The sequence below is a fragment of the Brassica oleracea genome, chromosome C6, assembly GCF_000695525.1.
Source record: "Brassica oleracea var. oleracea cultivar TO1000 chromosome C6, BOL, whole genome shotgun sequence".
Classification (NCBI taxonomy): Eukaryota; Viridiplantae; Streptophyta; class Magnoliopsida; order Brassicales; family Brassicaceae; genus Brassica; species Brassica oleracea.
In genome coordinates this window covers 27,031,570-27,055,935 of record NC_027753.1, presented here as the reverse complement: position 1 = coordinate 27,055,935, position 24,366 = coordinate 27,031,570, and the positions used below count along the sequence as shown (strand labels likewise).

Here is a 24,366-nt window from a genome sequence, read left to right as displayed (position 1 = left end):
ATAAAGAACTAAAATGGTGCGATTTACCTTGAACCAACTGGATCGCAGTATCGCCTTTGTTTTCGCCGGGAGAGGTGGAAACGTTTTTTTTCCGGCTCGACTCGAGAAAATGAACGAGTTTTTTTCCTCTCACCAAACACATTCCTTTCAGTCCACTCAGACGTTGCCAGCACATCAAGGATCAACCGCAAATAAATCCTTCATTAAGGATTCAACCTCAGCGTAACGTCAATTTATATTATTATTTTACTCTATAAGCATAAGGATTAGCGCTAAGATATGGCTAATATCCCGCGTTGCAGCTGGTCAAGGTTTTCTGTTATAATCTTGGCGACAACCTATTTTTTTTTTTTTTTTTTTTTTTTTTTTTTGGCGACAACCTTTTTACTGGAGATTTAGTATAATCGTTGGATCGGCTAAGGTTTTCTGTTGTAATCGGTAAAGATTCACACTTTTATCTCTAATTTCGCTGGTGGGAAGACGAGAGAGCGAGAAGAAGTGATAAGAGAAGAGAAAGAAGCCCTGGCGACCATAAGGGCTCGCGGAGAGATCTCGACATTGATCGTGCTGCAAAGCCCAAGTTGCCAAAGCTCAACCCATCTGATCGCAACGCTACGGCTTTGGGAAAAACCGGACAAGAGCAGCGTAGAGTATCAGCGTCTCACGTGGGACGCTCTCCGTAAAAGCATCAATGGGCTTGTTCACAAGGTCAACGCGAGCAACATCAAGAACATCAGATGGCATCTCCTGGATTCACGGACGTCTTTGCAGCTCTGGTCTCCGTTATCAACGCCAAGTTCCCCGAAGTTGCTGAGCTTTTGTTGAAAAGGATCGTCAGCTTAATGACAAGGTAAGTCATGTCGAGAGCATTTTGATTTGTATGTGTCATATGTTTTATTCATTTATGTGTGTTTCGTTTTGTCTCTTGCCAGCCAAGTCGCTGAGGAGATTATTGCTCTTGAAATAGTCTCTGTGCTTCTGGAAACTCCGACTGATGACAGTGTCGAGGTGGCTGTTGGGTTCGTGACAGAGTGTGGTGCTATGCTCCAGGAAAAGGATTGCATGGTAAATTATTATTTTTAACCTCTCTTTCTCTTAGTGATTGATCTGTTTTTATTTTTTTATTTTAATTGGGAGACATTATTAGACTGCTTTTACGTCCACCTATTCCATCCATCAAATTATTTCACAAAAGTCAAATGATTATTGACATATGCTGCTATGGTGGCGATTCATCTCTGGTAGTGTATCTAATTTGATAAGAGAGTTCAAAATTTGATTGAAGGGCTCTTTGCTATTAGGAAAGCAAAATTTCAGGTAAATATATACTTTTAGATATAACTTGATCTAATTTTATTAGCAGAGATGATACCATGTGATTCACATGATGTGAATGATAATACTTTCAGGGACATCCAGCTGTGCGTCCTGAGCTAGATCTTGTGGAAGGAAAGTATTCGCACAATATATATCTCTTAATGATGAAATAGTTCTCTGGGTAAGTTAACTTTTTACTACAACTAAAAAAACAGCTCTTAGGTTTTAAAATCATCTCTGATGTTACTGTTCTTTTTTGCAGATGTTTTCAAACCTGATCCTAACTTCCTTCCTTGAGAAGGAGGAGATGAAGATGGCTCTGATTCTGGGGATGAAGATGGCTTTGATGCTAAACCGGATGTGTAACTTGTCTCTTGATTGAAGTTACCTCTATCATATCGTTTTTGAGTTGAACTTAGTGTCTTTTGATTGGTGTTGAGTTGAAATTAGTGTTGTTCAATATTGTTTTGTGTTGAGAGAGAAATACAGAGATAGGGGAATCTGATCTTAACAACAATATCCATATCGTTTTTGTGGTTAACAGGCTGAGATTCTACCTCGACTTCAATATACGCCTTGAGACAGACCGGAAAATATTGTTGATTTTAAGGATTGATGATTTTCTCTATTCGATCAAAATCCAAATCCATATTCTGTGAAGTCTACAACACGACCAGACTTTTTGGAGGGTGAGCTGAAGATTATCAGCTTAGATGGTCTATGTCTAACTCAGACTCAGACTATGGGAGTCTTTTCCTATGGAATCCTCTTTTAGGATCTTACACAAAGATATCATCAAACCTCTCGATTGGGAACTAAAAGCTTATTACCGCTACACCTAGAGACTACAAAATATTGAGCTTTGCAAAAGGGATAGACTCTGTCAACATCCTAGAGCTAAAAAACCTTCATTGGAGGAAGGTGAAAGCATTAGTTGATTGGGAGATAGAACCGTCTTCACATGGAGTTTCCGTGGCTGGTAACATGTATTGGGTTCTTACTGGAGAAACAAAACGGGTATGGGGAACTGGTCTTTCCGGAAGAATATCATTTTGCTTCAATATCTTCGTTCGGTGGAAATAGATTGTCTAGAAATCATTTTAGTTTCTACCACTTTTGTGTGTCTTGGAAATTTGTAAAACATGACTATCGCTTTAACGATTGGAGGAAACGGGTTCTCTCGTCTATCCAGATCGTCCTTTACATCATCTTCTTCGATTGAGGAACAGCAGGAAGAAAGAACACGAAGATGCTGAACAGAACAGAACCAGAGACTACTCTCATGTCAATCCTTACGCTTGAAGCAAGATGAAGAAGAAATGATTCGAATGCACATAAATAACAACATAGACACTGATAACGATGTAAATACATGAAACTGAATGGTACTTAAAATGTAAATTAAAACAAAAAGTATTTTCTCCTTCATCATGTAAAGCTCAACGTTAAGCTTTAATGAAAATCATCTCAATATACTTCAAAAAGATTTTAAGAGTCCTAATCCGTGGAGAATGTTCGGTTGCAGAGACACACCAAAGATAAACATTACTTTGCTAAGTATATCTATATATAATAGCAAACCTAATTTTATTTTTCTATGACATCAGCATTTTTTTATAGAAAAAAAAAGTTTGATCTAACGTTTGAGTTTATCCCTACTTTTAATCTAACGGAAACGATTTATTTTAATCACAAAATCTTACGTCATATAATTGTTTCAACAGATTGATGTACCTCTTCTCTGATCGACGCACGACGTGTGACCAGTTAATCTATTCTATTAAAATAGCAGTGTGACCCATTGATAAAAGTATGGTCCAACTATTATTTCTTTTATCTTTATCATTATTTAAAATATTATTTAAGGGCGGGTCAGAATCTAGTAAAGGTTAAAACACAAGTATGACCAGTTGATAAAGGTTGTGTCCAACTTATTTTATACCCGTCTTCTAAATATCAATAATAACTGACATTTATGCGTTTTATACAAATATTGTAACCACTAATTCAATTAGCAAAATATGCCGGACTAACTTTAATTTCAAATCGTACCATTTCGTATAACTAACAATTTGTGGAAGTATGATACAAACACAAATTTTTGTAGGTTTAATCACAAAAACAGACATATTTTTAGGTTCAGGAACGCGGATGTGGTGATCGATTGCTCGGCGGAGAGTTACCGTGGCGATTTTGCCAAAAGGGCGGGTCAGAATCTAGTAAAGGTTAAAACACAAGTATGACCAGTTGATAAAGGTTGTGTCCAACTTATTTTATACCCGTCTTCTAAATATCAATAATAACTGACATTTATTCGTTTTATACAAATATTGTAACCACTAATTCAATTAGCAAAATATGCCGGACTAACTTTAATTTCAAATCGTACAATTTCGTATAACTAACAATTTGTGTAAGTATGATACAAACACAAATTTTTGTAGGTTTAATCACAAAAACAGACATATTTTTAGGTTCAGGAACGCGGATGTGGTGATCGATTGCTCGGCGGAGAGTTACCGTGGCGATTTTGCCAAATTCGGTTAATAAATTGGTTTTGTAAAAATAATCCATTTTCCTGGGTTTTGAATGTTTAGAATGGAATTTATATACCAGATCTACAAAATTGATGAAGGATCTAAAAGAAAACCACAATATTGCAGCCTATAATGATAACTTCTTTTATGACGGCCATGGAAATGTTTTTGCAGAAGCCTAGAAGCTACCATAAGGAAGACGACGATATATTTACAATAGTGCCATTCATAAAAGAAATTATTTATAAAAAAAAAGACAAAAAGTGTTGTAATTCGATCGAACACGTTACAGGCTGTAAAAATAACATCATCTCTATGCACTAAGCCAAGGTAAATCATTAGTACATGCACTGCAACGCATCATATGTAATACGAGTTTTAAAACTTATGTTTGTCTAGGTTTTAAATTAATCAAATTGATGTGTAAAAAAATGTTATTCAAATATTTAATATTGAAAAGTAATTATCTATCGCTCAATGTTTTGAAAACAAGACGGGCAAAACATATACCCGCCCTTTTTTTCTGAGGGCGGGTCAGAATCTAGTTATTAGATTGAAGTACTGGTTAGAGTCGTTATTTTTTTCTGAGAACGCTTCTCAATCGAAGTCCCAAGGAAAAGCTTTGGTTCCTCATCATGCTCTGCTCTAACCGGCCAACTCGATGGCTACAATTGATTTATCATCGATTTTAGCAGCTTTTCATGGTTTTTAACCATTTTTACCAGATATGTCGGTTTAACTCAAATCTGATTCTAGCACATTCCGGAACCGGTTAGAAGTGCGAATCACGGTCTAGCCGGTTTAGTTTTCAAAACACTGCTATTGTTTTATATCATTGTGTTCAAATTAATTTTTTATGCACAAAAACTGTCGACTTTTTGTGTTCATACAAAAATGATATACAATATATGTTATCATATTTAACCTGTTTAGCAAAATATAAAGTCTTTCACATGTACAAAATATATAATTACCAAAAATATTTAACATATTAAAAAAACATAAAAATTTGTAAAAAAATCCATGTCCTGATTTTGCAAAACTGTAAAATTTTAATGTTTCAAATAATCATGTTGTATCTTATAAAAATAATTAACACTATTCAAATTTTGTAAAAATAATCAGTAAAAACATATCCGCGTTTTTAAAGCGCAGGTCAAAATCTAGATTATTATTTGATTAATAAATAAAATTATAACTATACTTTGTTATTTAAAAAAATTATAATTGTTTAGGAATAAAGTGTAAAATTAATGTGCGAAATCGCTATGGCAAAACTGTATAGTACAAAAAGGGAGAAGGAGAGTCTCTGATGGAGCCGTGGATCTATATATCTGAATTATAAACACCTAAAGGCAAAATACAAAAAGTGTACTCAAGTTTATTGTTTTCTGCTAGGCTTCAATCTCAAGCTCTCCCTTGTACTTCTTCACTTCTTTTCTCTTTCTCTGCGTGTTGCCTTCCTCTCGTGTCCTTACTTATACACTCCAATGTATCAGAGTCTTCGAGGCAGAGAGAGAGGTAATTATCTTCTTTGGGAAATATATCAACTGTTTTGATGAAAGACATAATACAACTCCTCTCTTCATTCTCAGAAAGTGTCTACACATAGGGAAAAAGACGACCAGATGGCTGTGGACGGAGCTTTGATCAAAGCCATCGAGGTAGTTTCAGAGTTGAATACTTGCATTTGCACAGTTTTCATTGCACAAGGAATGGAGCCGAATAAGCTTGGTTTCTAGATTTTAAAACCTTTAATGAGCATCTTAGGTATATTTGCCCTCATGCGTTACTCTTTTTTTGTTCTTGTCCACATACCAGAGATATTTTGACTTGGTACATTCTATATATCACATTTGGTATAAACAATCTATCTTATTTAATTTGAACTTTGAAGCAATATTTTTCAATAGATAATAATATTTTTATGTTGAAAACTCAGTGAATCTTCAAGTAAACTGGGATGAGAGCACAAATAAATGAAATAGTTTTTTCCACAAATATTTTTTTGTAATTAGATAAGATTGATACTGATGTGGACACATATCGACAGAGACATCAGACAAATTGGGCTAACTACCCGAACTTTACCATTATGTGTTTTTTTTTATGTGTAGCTCGGAATTTCAGATAAGCTTATAACCTGAAAGAAATATAGTTACTAATAGATTCGGAACGTCGTGCGTGAGTGAGTTCTACTCTCTCTTACGCCAATTTGCCTTTGTACTTTTACCATTCGAATGATAAAGCTGACTTACACGATGGGAAAAACATTTGTGTCACATGTAAGTTGTGTTCTAAGTTCACCTTTGATTTGCGTTTGCAATTGGAATATATTCAAATATTCTCTGCATCACAACCCATTAGCCATCAACAGACAACCGCAAACAAAAATGAGAACAAAAGATTTGAAGTAATCTCTATTAATTTACATAACGATTAATGATGTCTCATTTGGTTCTGCAATGACATTCTTTTGGAGTCAACGTGTCATTTGCATCTTTTAATAAATCTGTATATGAAAGTTTCAAATTTTGTTATCGCTTCATAATTCTATTGATATCATCAAGAGATAAATCTCTTTTCAAATGGTTAGGGATGCGTAGGAGGAGATGGAGTGAATCTTTGTGGCCAGCGAGTAATCTGTTTACACGCTTCCTTTTTATTTGTTCTCAACTAGTATATTACTAGGATAATATCTTCGTCTTGCGCATCGTGAGTTTATTCGTATATATTATCGATAATTTTTTTTATATATTTGATCATTTTATTTGTACATATATAATAATTTTTGTTGTTATTATATAATTTCTTTCCGATGGACCGGATCAATTTTTATTAAAAATTATGGAACTAAACTATAAATTAATATATCATGGGTTGATTGAATTGGACATTAAACAAATTATAACATAAAAACCTTTCTTTTTTTTTCCTCCAAACACATTTTTGAAAAAATGAACAGTATTGTTTCCACAGTTAAATTATCTTGACATTTATCTTCCATATGGTTTTGAAAGGTTTCAGATCAACCATCAAATTGATACATGTCATTTTAATGCTTTTAGTTGTATGCTTAAGAATAACTTACATTTTTGTAATTTAAATTCGTTTCAAAAATTTAAAATATAAAATATAAGAAAAAATATAACATATAAGAAAAATATAACATATAAGGTTTCCTCATTTTTGTATTTTAAAGTCGTTTAAAAAAAATTAATATATAACATCTAAGGTTTCCTCATTTTTTTAATTTAAAGTAATTTTTAAAAATTCAAAATATAACATATAAGAAAAAAATCTAATTTTATTATTATATGGTTAATGTGATTGTTTAATATTTTTTAATAATATAAAATTAAAAAAATAAAGAAAAATGCAAAAAATTGTTATCAAATCTTTATTATTCATTGTCATTAATTGTCATATATATGTTAATCATATTAGGTAATTCCGTAGCTTTTATTTTAAAAAAAAATACACGCTTCTTATATTTTGGGTTAATATAATGTTCCCTAATAATTGGATTTGGACAAACATTTTTTCAATTGATTTTTAAGCTGACACGTAAGCTAAATTGACATCATAATTAAGTGACACCTAAGCATAGTCTCTTTTTAATTAGTACAAACTTAAGGTTGCAACTTTTTAAATGATCCTCAATTAATATATAAGAGATTTATAGATTCCGACTTCTTTCGTCTTTAGAATCGTTATTTTTCAGAAGTTTTTGAACTGCAGTTAGTTACAATATTTTTCAACTCGAATCTTATTGTGCATTTTCTTATACATTGGTTAATTATAACTCCTAAATTATTTTTCTACTTGAATCAAAAATAATGTCAATTTTTTTATTTGTTCTCAACAAGTATATTACTAGGATAATATTTGCGCCTTGCGCATCGTGAGTTTATTCGTATATATTATCGACAATTTTTTTTATATATTTGATCATTTTATTTATATATATATAACAATTTTTGTTGTTATTATATAATTTCATCAATTTTTATTAAAAATTATGGAACTAAACTATAAATTAATATATCATGGGTTGATCGAATTGGGCATTAAACAAATTATAACACAAAAACCTTATTTTTTTTCACCTAACACATTTTTGAAAAAGTGAACAGTATTGTTTCCACAGTTGAATTATCTTGATCTTTATCTTTCATATGGTTTTGAAAGGTTTCAGATCAACCATCGAATTGATACATGTCATTTTAATGCTTTTAGTCGTATGCTTAAGGATAACTTACGTTTTTGTAATTTAAAATCGTTTCAAAAATTCAAAATATAAAATATAAGAAAAATATAACATATAAGAAAAATATAACATATAAGTTTTCTTTATTTTTGTATTTGAAAGTCGTTTAAAAAAAATTAAAATATAACATATAAGGTTTCTTCATTTTTTTTTAATCTAAAGTAATTTTTAAAAATTCAAAATATAACATATAAGAAAAAAATCTAATTTTATTATTATATGGTTAATGTGATTGTTTAATATTTTTTAATAATATAAAATTAAAAAAATGAAGAAAAATGTAAAAAATTGTTATCAAATCTTTATTATTCATTGTCATTAATTGTTATATATATGTTAATCATATTAGGTAATTCCGTAGCTTTTATTTTAAAAAAAAATACACGCTTCTTATATTTTGGGTTAATATAATGTTCCCTAATAATTGGATTTGAACAAACATTTTTTCAATTGATTTTTAAACTGACACGTAAGCTAAATTGACATCTTAATTAAGTGACACCTAAGCATGGTCTCATTTTAATTAGTACAAAATTAAGGTTACAACTTTTTAAATGATCCTCAATTAATATATAAGGGATTTATAGATTCCGACTTCTTTCGTCTTTGGAATCGTTTTTTTTCAGAAGTTTTTGAACTGCAGTTAGTTACAGTATTTTTCAGCTCGAATCTTATTGTGCATTTTCTTATACATTGGTTATAACTCCTAAATTATTTTTCTACTTGAATCAAAAATAATGTCAATAGTTCTTCTTTTATTTGAATGAATGTAAATTTATTTAGTCAAAACCTATATTACATCAAGTGCAGCTGTTTTTTCTAAGTTTACGGAATCAAAGAATGAGTTCTAAAAACCAAAAAATAATGATCCTTCAAGTTGGAGATGAGCCTTGTCTTGTCCGAAACCAAGTAACCAAAATCTCCTCTAGGTACTTTTGACCCCTCCCTTGAAATGATAAAAGTTTGAGTCTAATGGTTTTGTCCACAAATTTGATCAGACAGTTCACATCCCTTGCCTGCTCACCATGCCGACGTGAGTTTCTCTCCCTCCATACCATATGCACTACTGCTTGAAATGTGTATCGCACAAGAAAGTCCTTGCTTGAAATGTGTATCGCACAAGAAAGTCCTTGCTTGAAATGTGTATCGCACAAGAAAGTCCTTGCTTGAAATGTGTATCGCACAAGAAAGTCCTTGCTTGAAATGTGTATCGCACAAGAAAGTCCTTGGTAGGAGTAAGTCTTGGATTGGAAAAAATTATCAATTATATCACTCCATATGGTTGTGAAGGTATCTTAAAACAGCCTCCCAACAAGAGGCTTCCAAATCTAATCTGATTACCGACAACTAAAGAATAGATGGTGACAGGTCTCTTGAGAATCGTTACACGGCACACATATCATGTTTATTGCAGAGTTCCATAGCAGCATTCTATCACACGTTTGCAATCTTTGACGCATGACTATCTAAACAAGAAAATCTTCTTTTTCGGTTACATGTTTGTATCTTTTTCCAAATTCTATGATCCTCTCTTCTCTCTTTTCAAACTTGTATGCATAACTAATTATAAATGAGGCAGAATTGTTCAAGAAATGGCCAATTAAGTTTGAAATAGGAACTCTCTTTAAACTGAATTCTAAGGGAGACAAACGCTAGGAGAATAAAAATGTATTAAGTGGTTAAAACAGATAATTATGAATTTATGATGATAGATGTTTCCAGAAACATATGAGTTTAGCTTTACGAACTTTCTATATACAAATAACTATTAGTCTTATTGAGGTATGGTAATTTGGTGTTTCGATTAGCACAGTGGACAGATATCATATTTATATGAATAATCTAATGGTTTTGAAGTTTAATACTTCTATATAAATACTTTAATATGCTGTTTTTCAGTGGAATCCATGTAATGTCATGTGGATGATATCTGTTACATTCTTTTTGTACCAATTTCAGATTTTCAAAAAGTTTATCCTGATCGTTAGGAAGTTGTAAATGAAGGATTGTTAGGTGAGACAAAACAATTACAAAAGAGTATGGTCCAAAGCAGCCTCAACAACATCCTCAATTGCATCACTTATCTGTATGTGTCTGAGTGTATGTGTCTGAGTGGGTTAGTTTGGACTCGAAAAAAGAAGTGGAGAGACCTCAGAGGTAAGTTTCTTTGGAGAACTTGGTATTCCTAATGTTATATATATGCTTTCATTTCAATGTATTTTGAAATTTAGTGTTGTTTAAAATATCAGCATTTTTGTTAAATTTTTCAAAATTCAACAATCTTTATACAGCTTGATTGAACAGTTTTATTTTACAAAATTGACCTGTATTTAAAATAAAAAATAAGACAAAATTATTCTTTTTATATTTTGTACGTGTATAATACTCCTTTTGTTTTTAATATTTGATGGTTTGGAAAAAAATTGTTTCAAATTAGATGATGTTTTCAATTTCTAATGAAAAAACTATTATTTTTTTTATATTAGGCTTTATGTATTTTGCAGTTGGTTTTTCTATTGGTCAGACTATGGTTAAGTATAACTATTATTAATATTTTTGTGTAGAAAATTTGCATATTAAATATTTTTAGACGTTATATACCATCCTAAAACATCATCTAATAAAAACGAAAAGAATAATTAGCAAAACATGTGTGTGATAAAAAAAAGAGATTTAATAAATATGTAAACTAAATGAAAAATTATTATGCTAAGATAAATTAATTGTTAAATAGATTTTTTTTATTAATATCAAATCATTTAAATTTGACCGTAAAGAATTTAATTGCCCGCGCGAATGCGCGGGTTTGTTTCCTACTTGAAGTAACAACAAAAAGCATATTTTACCTGTTGCTGGACAGATTCTGTAGCATCAAGAAGAGTGTCACTTGCTTTCTCTAAAGCCATGTATAGCTCTTTCCCTCTCGTAATGCATATCTCCATCTCTTTCTCTTGCTTCGTCCTGCTCTTTTCTGTATCCACTGTTTCCCTCAGCTTGTTTACTGCAAGTAATGTCTCCTACCAAAACATTCAATACAACTTTTTTGTGAGTTTGATAATCTTTTTTTGGTTATTTCAAGCAACAACAAATAGTTCTCTCTATCTTACCTTCGCTAACGTTGCTACCTTTCCGGACGGAGAAGCTCTGGAAACTTCCATATCATTATCAACTAGCAAGTAACGGTAACCGCTAACATGGTAAACTTTCAAGATTCTCGCTGATGCCTGGCAAAACACATATCAAATGATAAAGAGATGGAGCCCCGGAAAAGATTTTACAGTTGAAAGCAAGAGGGAAGCTAACGTTTTCAATAATCCATTAACAATGGCCTCGGTAGGCACCAGAAGAACCAAGGTGAGACATTTGTGTTGATAGGCTAAAAGGTGAACTCTTTCCCTTTTGCCCACGTGTTGTGCTGATAACACGTCCTGCGTCGTTACCATTTCCTGTAGGCAGTGGATCAATTGAACCAGAAAAGAAGTTGCGGTGAGGTAGATCTAGAAGAGGTCTGTGACAAGCTGGTTCCCTTGCGTAGATATGACCAGGAACTCGTGGCTGAATACGTAAACAAGTCGACAGTATCATTCTGACAAAAGAGAGAATCTTATCAACACAAAAGTCTTGATAATGCGACTAAGGGATATGAAAACATACAGGTGAAAGAGTTGTTGACACTAGTAGGTCATGAAATAGAATCACAGAGTGGCATCGAAGGGTCCCAGCACATGAATCTAGCACTCCCGGCCACAAGAGACTGTACATATTATAGAAGTTATGAGGCTGAATGATTATACATTAACGTAATGAGAGATATTTATACAAGTATACAAGTAGGGCTACGGTATTATAAGGAAATTACATAGAGATCCCTTTACTATAGAGTATTTACTTAACACGCCCCCTCAAGATGGTGGGAGGGTTCGAACACCAATCTTGTTTCGCAGATCCTGAAAGCGAGTTCTTGGTAACGGCTTCGTGAGACTGTCGGCAAGTTGATCATGTGTTGAAACATGAGACACACGAAGAATACCCTGCTGTATCAGTGCTCGAACAAAATGATAGTCTAGCGCGATATGCTTCATTCGAGAGTGGAAAACCGGATTGGCACAAAGATAAGTGGCACCAATGTTGTCACAATAGATCGTTGGTGTTTGACGAATGGGAAGGCCGAGTTCACGTAGCAGAGAGACAACCCAACGAACTTCAGCAGCCGTGTTAGCAACAGAACAGTACTCAGCTTCCGTAGATGATCGAGCAACACCCTTTTGTTTCTTCGAAGTCCAGGAGATAGGTTGACTTCCAAGATAGATGATATACGCATTAGTTGAGACATACTCATTAGAATAACCAGCCCAGTCTGCGTCAGAGAAAGCATGAAGCATAGGGTTCTTCTGTTTCTGAAGGAAAATGCCGTGAGTGAGAGTTTCCGAGAGGTAACGTAAGACACGTTTTACCACTTGCCAGTGATCAGTCGTGGGACGGTGTATATACTGAAAAAGCTTGTTGACGGCATAGGAGATATCAGGACGCGTAAGAGCTAGATACTGCAGGCTTCCAACAATCATGCGATACTCATGCGGATCAGAGAGAGTCGTGCTTGAATTCAGAGTCAACTTAGGCGACGACGGTAAAGGGGTTGATACTGGCTTCGCATGGAGCATGTCAACCTTTCTGAGAAGATCTGTGATATATTTCCGTTGCATCAGATGCAAGCCATTAGGTGTCCGTATAGCTTCTATCCCAAGAAAGTACCCAAGCGCACCCATGTCTTTAATGGAGAACTTGCGAGCAATGTCTTCAATGATCCGTTGAACCAGAGGAGGAGCTTCCTGTGACAAGAATATCGTCAACGTATACAAGCAGATAGACATAATGACCATTATGGTTCAGGATGAAAAATGAGGTATCAGATAAGGAGTTTCGAAAACCAATGGTTTGGAGGTATGTCTTGAGTTCAGAATACCAAGCTCGTGGATCTTGTTTTAATCCAAAAATTGCTTGCCGAGGGCGGCAGACATGAGTAGGATTATTAGGGTCTTGGAACCCTGGTGGCTGAGACATAAAGACCTCCTCTTTCAGGTGGCCCTGTAGGAAAGCAGTGTTGACGTCGATCTGCCGTACAGGCCAGTCACAGTTCACTGCCAAACCAAGGATAATGCGGATCGTTGTAGACTTTATAACTGGACTGAAGGTATCTGTATAGTCCACTCCTTGTTGCTGGTGGTACCCTTTAGCAACGATCCGTGCTTTGTATTTGTCTATTGTCCCGTCAGGGTTATACTTGATGGTGAAAACCCAGCGACACCCAACCACATTCATCCGTTGTGTCAGAGCTTCTAAGTCCCAAGTATGATTATCAGTTGTCGATGTGAACTCAGAGCTCATCGCCTTTCTCCAGTGAGCATGTTTCATGGCTTGTTGCCATGTAGATGGAATCCAGTGAGGATCACATTGAACCGTAGCCGCGAGATTGTACTTTGTCACCGGTTTGGAGATGTTGTTCTTCAACCTCATTGTCATAGAATGACGTGGATGAGCAGGCGCAGGTGGAGACGGCTGCGCTTGTGCAACAGTAGGCTCTGGTTGTGGCATAGTTCCAGAAGAACCAGCAGTGTCACTGGATTGTGCCGTGTCAGAAGTGGCGACAACATCACTGGTTGGTTGGAGCGAGACTGGAGCAGAGGAGCTCGAGGCCGTAGACTGCGACGATGGTGAAGTTGCTGAGCCCGGAGGTGAAGCGTTCGTAGCTAGCGGAGTGGACTGTATGAGTGGCGAAGTCACAGGGACAGTGGTATAAGGTGGAGAGGATGGTAAAGAGGATGATGGCTCAGGAGGAACTGATGGCTTGGGTTTAGTAAGTTTGACATAAGGGAACTCTGTTTCATTGAAGCGGACGTGTCGAGTAGTGTAGACACGGCCTATGACTGGATCCAGACATTGGTAAGCACTTTGAGTGAGAGATTATCCAATGAAAACGCATGGTGTGGACCTTGTTTCCAGTTTATTTTGGGCATATGGTCTTAACCATGGATATGCAAGACAGCCGAATGTTCTAAGCTTGGAGTAGTTAGGATGTTGGTGGAAGAGTTTTTGAAAAGGGGATTGGTTGGAGAGGGTAGGCGTAGGGAGCCGGTTTATGAGGAATACAACAGCTGCGAAAGCAAGCGGCCATAAGGTCAGGGGCATAGTGGCTGTGGATAAGAGCGAGAGACCTGTTTCGACAATATGTCGGTGCTTACGCTCAGAGATCCCATTATGTTCTGGTGTGTGAGGTGGGCTTGTAAGGTGGGTGATGCCTTGGGTGGAAAGATATGAGCGCAGGGCTAAGTATTCTCCGCCATTATCAGAGTAAAGATGTTGGATCTTGGTTTCAAAGCGGGTTTCAACAAGGGGTTTGAAGGAGATAAAGATATCTTTAACTTTGGATTTGGCTGTGAGAGGATATAACCACGTATAACGTGTATAGTGATCTACAAAAATGAGATAGTATTTGAAGTTTTGAGAGGATGGAACAGGAGATTGCCAAACATCAGAAAAGATGTATTGAAGAGGTTTAGATGAGATGATTGTACTTGTTTGAAAAGGAAGTTTATGAATTTTATTGAGAAGACAATCATTGCAAGGAGAAGTAACAGAGTTCTTAAAGAATGGTAAAGAAAATTGAGAAACAATGGTCTTAAGGGTTGCGGTTGAAGGGTGGCCTAGGCGATGATGCCATTGAGATAAGGTGGCCTTGGTGTCTGGATAGATAGCATAGGAAGCAGGTGAGGTTAACGCAGACATAGGCCACTCATACAGTTCACCCTTCGCTTGGCCTTGGAGCAACTTGACCCCCGTGCTGAGATCCTTCACCTGAAACGAAGCAGGAAAGAATTCCACAGAGACCCGATTAGTATTGCAAAGGCGATAGACAGATATCAGGTTCTTATGAACATTTGGAACACAAAGAATATCTTTAAGATGCAGAGATTTTGTGGAAGTAGGGATAGAAGCAGAACCAATATGAGAGATTTGTAGACCTGATCCATCCGCAATAGCTACTTCATCACCTCCCTGATATGGTTGGTGTAAGGCGAGATTGCTCAGGTCTGAGGTAAGGTGATGAGTTGCCCCACTGTCAAGCAACCATGGAGAGGAGTTGTACGGATATGAAGTCGCAAGGTTGGCTCGCGGCTGGTACTGCATCTGGTTTGGATGAGCTTGTAGCTGACCAGAGCTCTGTAATTGCGTGCATCTCCTTGCACTATGGCCAAAGACTCCAGAGAGCTGGCACTTGCCTTGATAGCCTCGCGGAGTAGTGGTATTAGAGGGCGCATGGAATTGTTGTTGCTGCCAAGTTTGGTGTCCGCGATTTCCCTGATAAGCTCCACGCCTGTTGTTTTGGTTACGATTGCTTGTGTTGTTGAAGTTGTTGCCTTTGTAGTTAGTGAAGTTCGCGGTAACCGGAGTGGTGACAATAGAAGAGTGCTTAGATTGGAGCTTGGCTTCATGATTGATCAGCTTTTCATGAAGTTCAGTAATCGACGGAGCAGAGTCGCGGCTTTCGACTTGATCAATGAGCGTCTTGTAGTCCTTTGGAAGTCCTTCCAGTATCGTATCAATCTGATCTTCAGGGTCCTCTGGTTTCCCAAGAAGAGCAAGCTGGTCAAAGATTGCCGTAAGTCCTTGAACGTACTCATTGATAGACTTAGTTCCTTTCGTCGAAGTCTTGAGCTGTTGCTTGAGTTGTTTGAAGTGACCACGACTTGGCTTGGCGTATGTTGCAGTGAGAGTGCTCCAGATCTGAGCAGAGGTGGTCGTGGTGGAGAGAATAGGCTGGATAGTTGTCGTGATAGCACCAAGAAGAGCGCTGTATATCAGCCTGTCTTGTCTCTTCCAGATTTGATACTCTGGATTGGGAACAACACCAGTATCGTCTGTGATCGTCGAAGGTGGTACAACAAGTGATCCATCGATGAAACCGACAAGATCATAGCCATCAAGGAGTGCTTCTATCTGGCGACTCCACATCAAGAAATTGGAAGCTATTAACTTCGTCACATTTGTCATGTTTACGTTGAGGATGGTTTTGGTGGTGTTTGCAACCGAGATAGTTTCGCTAGAGATAGCCGACATGAATTAGAAAACGTGAAAGAGAAGAATTTTTTTGAAAATTAGGTCAGATCAGGGCTCTGATACCATATAGAAGATATGAGGCTGAATGATTATACATTAACGTAATGAGAGATATTTATACAAGTAGGGCTACGGTATTATAAGGTAATTACATAGAGATCCCTTTACTATAGAGTATTTACTTAACACATGTAAGAAAAAAATACAAGTCAAAGCAGTGAACCACAGTAAGTCTGTTCTGCATTTTCTGACGGAGAGACAAACAAACCTGAACTTCAAGCGACGTTAGCATCTGAACTGTACCACACTCTTTCAAAGTTTCACGAAACGAAGGTAACTGAAGTTTCTTCCCAACAGAAAGATCTGACACGTGACACAATAGAGAAATTGGGTGGTGATATTGCTGTGCTTTACCATTTAAATAGTCTGTGATGAAGGGATACAAGTGAGATATGATAAGCCCTCCAGATGTTTCTTTATCAAGCAATGACCTAGCTGATCCGTGGAACATAACAAAGAGGTAGTGGACTTCCTTGAGCACCTTCTGCAATGCATCCACCCTCCGTATGGCTTCAATCTCCTTATTTTTCTCTACAACCTGCCACAAGTCTATTATCACAAAATTTTGCTCTCCTTATGCATATATATATGAATAGTGTACTGAAATCCGAACCTGACCATGTAAACGGGTCAGTAGATAAAGCTACCGCGTCGGCTTACGTCATCCATTGTCTTTTCCACTGACTCTATCTAGAAGTGCCAAGTGTACTGAAATTGTAAGTGTACTGAAATTGTACCATTATAAGTAGGCCCGGGCATTTTACCCGGACCCGAAGATCCGAACCGGAACCGACCCAAAAATACAGGTCCGGGTCCGGGTCCGGGTCCATGCTAAGTACCTATTGGGTCCTTTTTTTTTGGACCCGCAGGTCTCGGTTCGGGTCCGGGTCCTACCCGAGACCCGTTCGGGTACCCGAAGTATCCGCAAATAATTGTATATACTAGGTATATTTAGGTGATTGGGAATATTTTTGATATTTCGGATTTTTTTTAAAGTTTCGGGTTTGGATTTTCGGGTATAATTGTAGGTTTTTGGTGAAATTTTAGATTTTTAGAAAATATAATTTGGGTATTCAGGTAAAATTCGGGTATATTTTGGGTTTTCGGATCTGATTTTGGATAAGTTTTTGAGTATTTTTGCGGTTCTTCGGGTATTTTTAGAGTTTTCGGGTCCAGTTCGGGTATTTCGGGTATTTCGGGTCTATTTCGGGTCTTAAATACCCGAACCGACCTGGATCCAAAATATACCCAAAAATTTTGGGTATTTTACGGGTATTGAAATTATAGACCCGAACCGACCCGAAAAGTTATAGGTACCTATATAGGTCTAAATTGCTAGGACCTGAAGGACCCGGACCCGAGAATATCCGACCCGAACCCGACCTGAAGACCCGAATGCCCAGGCCTAATTATAAGCTCATTTTTTGGCTCTTATAAATTTTACAAATTCGAGTGAAACTTTGTGTTAATGGAAAATTACTAGATCTTGACCAAAACCCTGTCCGGGGTTGGAAAAAAAGAATTTTAGAGAGATGTATTGATCCTAATAGTATGGAAGAATTTTAGTTTTCCTCAGTTTTTTTTAGGCCAAATTAGCTCAATATACAAATATATGTCGGTAATTGCAGAACCATGTAGTGTTTTTATGAATTTGCAACATTGGTAGGAGTGTGGTGAATAAAAGGTCAAGTTTGTCCTCCATGTTTGCTGATAGGCCTAGAATGTTTATGAAACCCAGTTTATGGTTATGTTTATGTCAGTAGAATTTCAGAGTATTGTTTTTTGCAAATATGAACACGGTTACAGTGGATCTAATTAAAAAAATGGTAAATTCGAAAAATAAATCATAATAAACGGTGAGCTAGAAGATTAGAAGTTATGGATATTGTTAAACAGAGTAGTTTCATCCGAGCTACACAAGTTCTCTCCTCTCTCCCTTTCTCTCGTGTTCTCCCCCCTCTCCTTTTGATTCCCAAAAACGACGACAAAGAGACTTTTGTCTTCTCTCCAACAAAAACCTTAAATTGAGACTCATCGTTTCTTCTCCTTTCTTCTTTTTCCTCTGTTTTAATCAAGACTCTCGAATTGACATTCTTCATCTTTGTAAGTAATTTCTTAACCTTGATTTCGTTTTGTTTGATATTTATGTGAGATAAAAATTAGGGGAAATTGGAGATTAATTTGAGTGAATGAATGGTTTTGAGATTACATAAAGTAATTATTCTGGATTGTGCATGAATGTATGTTGTTTGTGTTATTTTTGGATGTTCAGATGAAGGAGATAATGGCAGCCAAGCATGGAAGAAAAAAACCGACTGAGAAGAAAAGTGGGAACTCCACAAGAGCCCGAGAAAACGTTGCTCCTGTTGTAGAAGAGCATGTGGAAGAGCAATCCGACAGGAACAATAGTGATGATCTCTCTCCTGATCTGTGTGAACCCTTTGAGGTATAATATTCTTTTGGTTTTACTAGAAAAGGAGAAATAAAAACCATGGTGAAGTTTTATTGATGTTGCTATTGCATATAAAGTAATTGAGTTGTTCTGATTAACATTTTGTACAGGAAATAAAGGGCCGGAAAAGAAAGAATCCATCTAGTATATCCGATGGAGTCTCCACTAGAACTAGAGCTAGAAAGGCGGTCTCAGATGGGAATGAGCCGGTTGGAGAAGATGTAGTCCATGAAGAGAGTACTCGAGTGAGAGAAAAGACTGAATTTTCGCTCTCACTTGATTCTGAAAGTGAAGACATGTCTGCTGTATCATCTAAGGAAATTTTTTGCATTTATATTAATCATTGTTAGTGAGAAATTATAATAGTTTTAGTAGTAATGAATGACTAATACATATATATATATATATATATTATGATTGCAGGCAAGGCAACCACCACAGCCCCTTGAATTTTATTTCAAGAGCACAGAGTTTACGAAGACTTGCATGATTCAAACCAAGTGCTCTGTGAAGGACACAGTCGACGTGATTAAGAGCTTAAGGAGGAGGTTAAATGGTTCACAAGCCATCCTCAGTTTCGTCATTTCTTCCACATGCCTTCTGAAAAATACTTGAAGCTCCAAGCAATGTGGATGTTACTGATGCGCACCATTCGTACTGAAGAAGAAGAAGATGTTGCATGGTTTGCCGTGAATGGTGTGCCCATCCGCTATTCTATGAGGGAGCATGCCCTCATCTCTGGCTTAGACTGCCATGAGTATCCGAGGAAGTATTTGAAGCTCGGGGGTACAAAGTTTGTGGATTGTTACTTTGGTGGACTAAAGAAGATCACCATAACAGATGTGGAGCAGAAGTTGTTGTCTATGAAGACGGTGTGTAATGATAGATTGAAGATGGCTGTTTTGTTCTTCCTTGGTCGGGTTATAAGAGGACAGGCAAAGGATACCGGACCAGTAGACCCGTTCATCTTAAGGATTGTGGAAGATTTGGAAGCTAGCAAAACATTTCCTTGGGATCGTCTAACATTTGAGGATGCAATAAACAACATCAAGCATATGATGGAGCTTTTGAAGGGTGAAGTGCACCCGGCATGCGGATTTCCTGGATTTGTAATTCCATTATAGGTAAAGCATACAATTTAGTAAAATATTAGTTGTTTTATAACCGGAGATCTGATACTGTGACAATATTTGGGTAGGTTTTGGCTTTTGAGTGTATTTCTAAGCTAGCTGAAAAAAAGATTTAGACTCTCTGCAGACAGCCCCTGTGAAGATTGTCCTAGGATGTGCAAGAGTCGGTTTACCAAGAGTAGCATGAAGGGTTATCCTTTAGAAGAAATATATGCTGCTCTTGGAAAAACAAAGGTATATGTATATATACTTTTTAGTAGAAACTAGAAGAATATAAACTGATTTTACTGATTGTTTTTTTTCCAGGTTATTAACAGTGTGTTGGTTCCAATTCTGGGTGAGGAAACTTTGCTGGCTCGCATCATTGATGAGGAGCCAGAGTGTAATCCTGAGGGTAGCGCAAGTGATACATGGAACCACTGGTTAGTTGTGAAGGAGAAGAAAATTTGGTGGAAAGAACTTTATGAGCAAGATACTGGTGCACGAGTGTTTATAAAGCAGAAAGACAAAGAAAAGGTGACGTTTGTAGAAGGAGGTTCATCTTCTAATTCTGGTTTGTAGTCGAGTTTAAATGGTCTGGAAGAGAGGATTTTGGCGTTTATGGATAAAGGATTTTCTGGTGTTTTATCATCGGTGGAGCCAAAGTTGGAAGTTATGGACTGGAGGATGAGTAAACTTGAAAGGAACCAGCGACTGTTGAGAAGCAGGGCTAAGAAAATAGAAGATAGGTTAACTTCTATTGAGAGCAAAGGAAATGAGGCTGAGGAGAACAATTCTGGTGAAGATATGGATTTTGGACAGTGGGATAATATGGATTGTGGTAGACCTAAAGGGTTGGATAAAACGGCTGCTGAGGAAAATTATGATAGAGCTAAAGGAAAAGATAAAGACACTGGTGAGGAAGAAAATGAAGAGAACACGACATATAAAAGGCTGAGCAAGAGGCTGAGGAAGAGCAAAAGGCTGAGCAAGAAGCTGAGGAAGAGCAAGGGATAGAGGTCCAAGAGAAGCAGCAGCCGCGTAAAGATGGTGAGAAAGAGGCTGAGGAAGAGCAAGAGAAAGAGGTCCAAGATGGTGAGAAAGAAGCTGAGAAAGAACCCAAAGAAACTCCTACACCACCACGTGGTAGGACTAAGGCAGCAGCCGCAAGTAAACTAGTCCATACACCACCAGAGAAATTTTTTCAGTTTGCGAGACCCAATGAGAAAGAGGAACTCGCAAGGTTGAAGGAGAGATGTGTAGTACAAGCTCAAAAATTGTGGAGGCAAATTGAAGAAGAGGAAAGTGATGAGAATTCTGTGGAGAGTCTCGCTGAGGAAGAAGTAGAAAAGACACAAGAAAATACTGAGAAATTGGTAGAAGAACCTGAAAAAACAGTGGAAGAGGTGGAAAAAACCACCGAGGAAGAAGCCACGCATGTGATATACACTGAAGAAGAAAAGCAAAGCTGGTACATGGTTGTTTACAAAGGCAGTGAGGAGGAAAGTCCGACCAAGGAAGCAGTCACACCTACAAAAAAGAAAGCTAAAGCTGAGAAAAAGAAAGTTGATGGTGCACTTAAGAAGAGAGGCAGGCCGAAGAAGACTGCTGTTACATTGAAGTCATGTACGCCGCTGCCGGAGAAGAGAAAAGGTGAACCATCACGGTGGGTGCAGTCTCCTTTCACTGAGGGAAAGACTGATGAGGTAGAAGTGCCAAAGAAGAAGCTTAAAACAAAGGCCTAAAATGTTTATGTTATGTATGTATTATTCAAGTTAGGATGTTATGTTTCTACCTAAAATGCTTCTCTTGAACTTGTTAGGATGTTATGTTTCTGCCTAAAATGCTTCTCTTGAACTTGTTAGGATGTTATGTTTCTGCTTTTGTATGTTATGTTATGTTTCTGGTTGTGGTATGTTTTTGGAAAACAGGTGTGGTAACTCGAAATTACAGGGGAAACTCTGCTAAAAATTTTGGAAAAATACTTCAAAATTTTGGAAAAATACTCCAATTGACAAAATAATTAAAAACTGTTTACATGTAAAATGCAAACCACATGTAAAACGTGCAGCTATCATATATTTTGATATTATATTTTGATTACACTTAGTAATTCTTGGTAACCTTCAAGGACTTAGTAATACTACCTTAAACATAGTAATATTTTGAGAATTTTTACGTTTATCTAGTAAAACCATGAGAAAATGTGCTTTTTAGTAGTAAAACCGATGCTTTTGCACTATGCTTATCCTTAAATAAGACATTTTCATCAAATATTTGCCAGGAATACATATTTTTTAGATTTTCCTTACTATGGCCTAACCATTCACACATTAAAAATAAAAGTTAAGAGAGTTTTTTGGAAAACTGAAAAGGTTTTTCTTAAACTGTTGAAATAATCATTAAAAATAGTCTTAATATATATCTACTAAGTAACTAGTCTACGAATTGATAATAATCATGAAAATATATTGGTTCTATATACTAAACATAAATATTGCTACTAATACATATGTAGTCCCAATAACACTTAGTAATACTAGTAACCATAGTAGTCCGAATAACACATAATCAAACCAGTAATCCTAGTAGTCCGAATAAAACATAATAAAACCAGTAATCCTAGTAGTCCGAATAAAACATAATAAAACCAGTAAGCCTAGTAGTCCAAATAACACATAGTTATATCAGTAATCCTATTAGTCCAAATAACACAATCAAACACCTGAACCCGAAGCACTTCCACATTCAAAATATGCCGCCATACCTTTTCCTCTGGCTCTGCCCGTGCCTCTGGCTCTCCCTCTGCCGCTCACTCTGCCTCTTTTTCTTCTTCCACGAGATTCTCCTGCTGATGGAAACCTTGTTTGTTGTAGTTTTCCTTTCTTGACATCATAATCCGAAGGAAGTACTTTCAGTGCTCTAACTTCTTCTGGTATAACCCAATCAGACATATGAGGAACAAGATATATTGTCATGTGATAAGCTAAAGCCCATAGCTCAACCCAATAATACTTAGCACAATACTCAGATAGATGGAGTTCCCTTCCCGCTTTATCAGTCATGAATGTGGAGGCAGCTACAGCATGAACAACATGGGTATTTGTCTTTATCAAATTGCTCACAGCTGCAAGTCAGCATAGCCATATCAACGGTATAAACCTTCCCATCACTACCTTTTACACTGTACTCAAGATGGAAACTGTTTAACTCATCAACCTCAAGAAACCCTCCATCAACACATCTTTTGGACATTTTTCGTTTCCACAATAGGCACAAGCTTTGGTGTAGGTGGTATCTCAGCTGCCTCTTTCCTATGTTTGTTAAACCATTCAGCCATTTTTGCAATGATCACATCAAACATTGGTATCAAGGTGAACTTTCTTGCTTCCTTAATTACACCATTAAAAGATTCCACTGAATTGGTGGTGTCAACGTTGTACCTATCTCCTTCAAAGTAACATCTAGCCAATTTCCCCTCTTCAACATTTTTGTCAAGATACTCCGCTGCAGAAGGATACCTTCTGCGAAAAGCATCATAAAGGTTCAAGAACTCAGCTACAGTATAAGCGTGTGCGCACTCCATAAACTTAAATGCACAAGTGTCTCTGTCGTTACGGACGTGGCCTTTAACAATTTGAGACAAATGCCATATACAATACCCATGAGCGGCCTGAGGGAACACTACACCTACTGCATTGATCAAGCTTTTGTTTCTATCTGAAAGAAATACCAATCCTGGGACATCTCCTATCACTGATTTCAACTGTTCCATAAACCACATCCAGCTATCATTTTTTTCACCATCTGCGACACCGAAAGCAATTGGGTAGGTGTGATGATCAGGATCTTGAGCAGCCGCAACAAGTAGAACTCCACCATAAATATTCTTGAGGTGTGTTGCATCCACAATGAGGACTTTCCTCATCGCGCTGAACTCTTCTATGCTAGCTCCCAAGGCAAAAATCAGATACTTAAATTTGTTGGCCTCATCCACTACCACACGAGTTACAGTGTCAGGATTCGTCTTTTCGAGCATGTACATGTAACTGTGTAATAAAGAAAAGCTCTCTTCTGGAGTTCCTCGCACTTCATTAGCAGCTTGTCTTCTTCCTCTCCATGCTGTTGGGTATGATACCTGCACATCAACCCTGCGATGAACCAAATCGATCAGAGTATTGGGAACTGGTGTCTCAAAACTACCGGGAAAATCTTGATCCAACATAACCGCAACGATTTGTGGTGTGCCTCTCCTTCTATTAGGCAGTGTTCTTGTCGTAACAACAGAACATGTATGCTGCTTGATGTAACTTCTAACCGTCCAACGATCTGAGTTCACTAGCTTTGCAACTCGCACAAACCACTTGCAGTCGTCTTTCGCTCCTCGGCATTTTATCACATACCTCACTCTGTCCGACTTAATTATGTCATACTCAAAACATTTCTGATGAGAAGTCGTCTGAATATGAACTTATGCCTCCTCCTTAGATCTAAATTCTTGGTTTA

The 24,366-nt window shown here is 36.8% G+C and overlaps 2 protein-coding genes and 1 pseudogene across 5 annotated transcripts; 1 reads left to right on the top strand and 2 right to left on the bottom strand.

Moving 5' to 3' along the window:
- Positions 1-372: 372 nt before the first annotated feature.
- On the top strand, positions 373-2,679 carry LOC106298603 (pre-mRNA-splicing factor CWC22 homolog). 4 transcript variants are annotated; one of them, XR_001261513.1, is made up of 5 exons: positions 373-850; positions 933-1,065; positions 1,246-1,317; positions 1,410-1,498; positions 1,580-1,847. XR_001261513.1 is itself a non-coding variant. In XM_013734739.1 (5 exons), the coding sequence occupies exons 1-4, from the start codon at positions 738-740 to the stop codon at positions 1,435-1,437; spliced, it is 306 nt and encodes a 101-aa protein (XP_013590193.1). In that variant the 5' UTR covers positions 373-737; the 3' UTR covers positions 1,438-1,498; positions 1,580-1,847. The 4 variants fall into 4 exon arrangements, 3 of the variants coding, with proteins under 3 accessions (XP_013590193.1, XP_013590192.1, XP_013590194.1); XM_013734739.1 differs by having other exon boundaries at positions 1,286-1,317; XM_013734738.1 differs by lacking the exon at positions 1,246-1,317.
- Positions 2,680-10,729: 8,050 nt separating this feature from the next.
- On the bottom strand, positions 10,730-16,968 carry LOC106297869 (annotated as a pseudogene).
- A 5,609-nt stretch (positions 16,969-22,577) lies between these two features.
- LOC106297868 (protein FAR1-RELATED SEQUENCE 5-like) lies at positions 22,578-24,085 on the bottom strand. Its single transcript, XM_013734020.1, has 3 exons — positions 23,103-24,085; positions 22,986-23,044; positions 22,578-22,939 (listed from the first exon to the last, which is right to left on the bottom strand). The coding sequence occupies exons 1-3, from the start codon at positions 24,083-24,085 to the stop codon at positions 22,578-22,580; spliced, it is 1,404 nt and encodes a 467-aa protein (XP_013589474.1).
- Positions 24,086-24,366: the final 281 nt, after the last annotated feature.

What these genes read in the sequence shown, in the direction of transcription:
- LOC106298603 (XM_013734738.1), top strand. Translation starts at nt 738, where the DNA reads ATGGCATCTCCTGGATTCACGGACGTCTTTGCAGCTCTGGTCTCCGTT. An exon ending in ATCGTCAGCTTAATGACAAG is followed by an intron (nt 851 to 932) that starts GTAAGTCATGTC and finishes GTCTCTTGCCAG; the next exon opens with CCAAGTCGCTGAGGAGATTA. An exon ending in TCCAGGAAAAGGATTGCATG is followed by an intron (nt 1,066 to 1,409) that starts GTAAATTATTAT and finishes TAATACTTTCAG; the next exon opens with GGACATCCAGCTGTGCGTCC.
- LOC106297868 (XM_013734020.1), bottom strand. Translation starts at nt 24,085, where the DNA reads ATGTTGGATCAAGATTTTCCCGGTAGTTTTGAGACACCAGTTCCCAAT. An exon ending in ACGAAAAATGTCCAAAAGAT is followed by an intron (nt 23,045 to 23,102) that starts GTGTTGATGGAG and finishes TCTTGAGTACAG; the next exon opens with TGTAAAAGGTAGTGATGGGA. An exon ending in GGCTATGCTGACTTGCAGCT is followed by an intron (nt 22,940 to 22,985) that starts GTGAGCAATTTG and finishes TTCATGCTGTAG; the next exon opens with CTGCCTCCACATTCATGACT.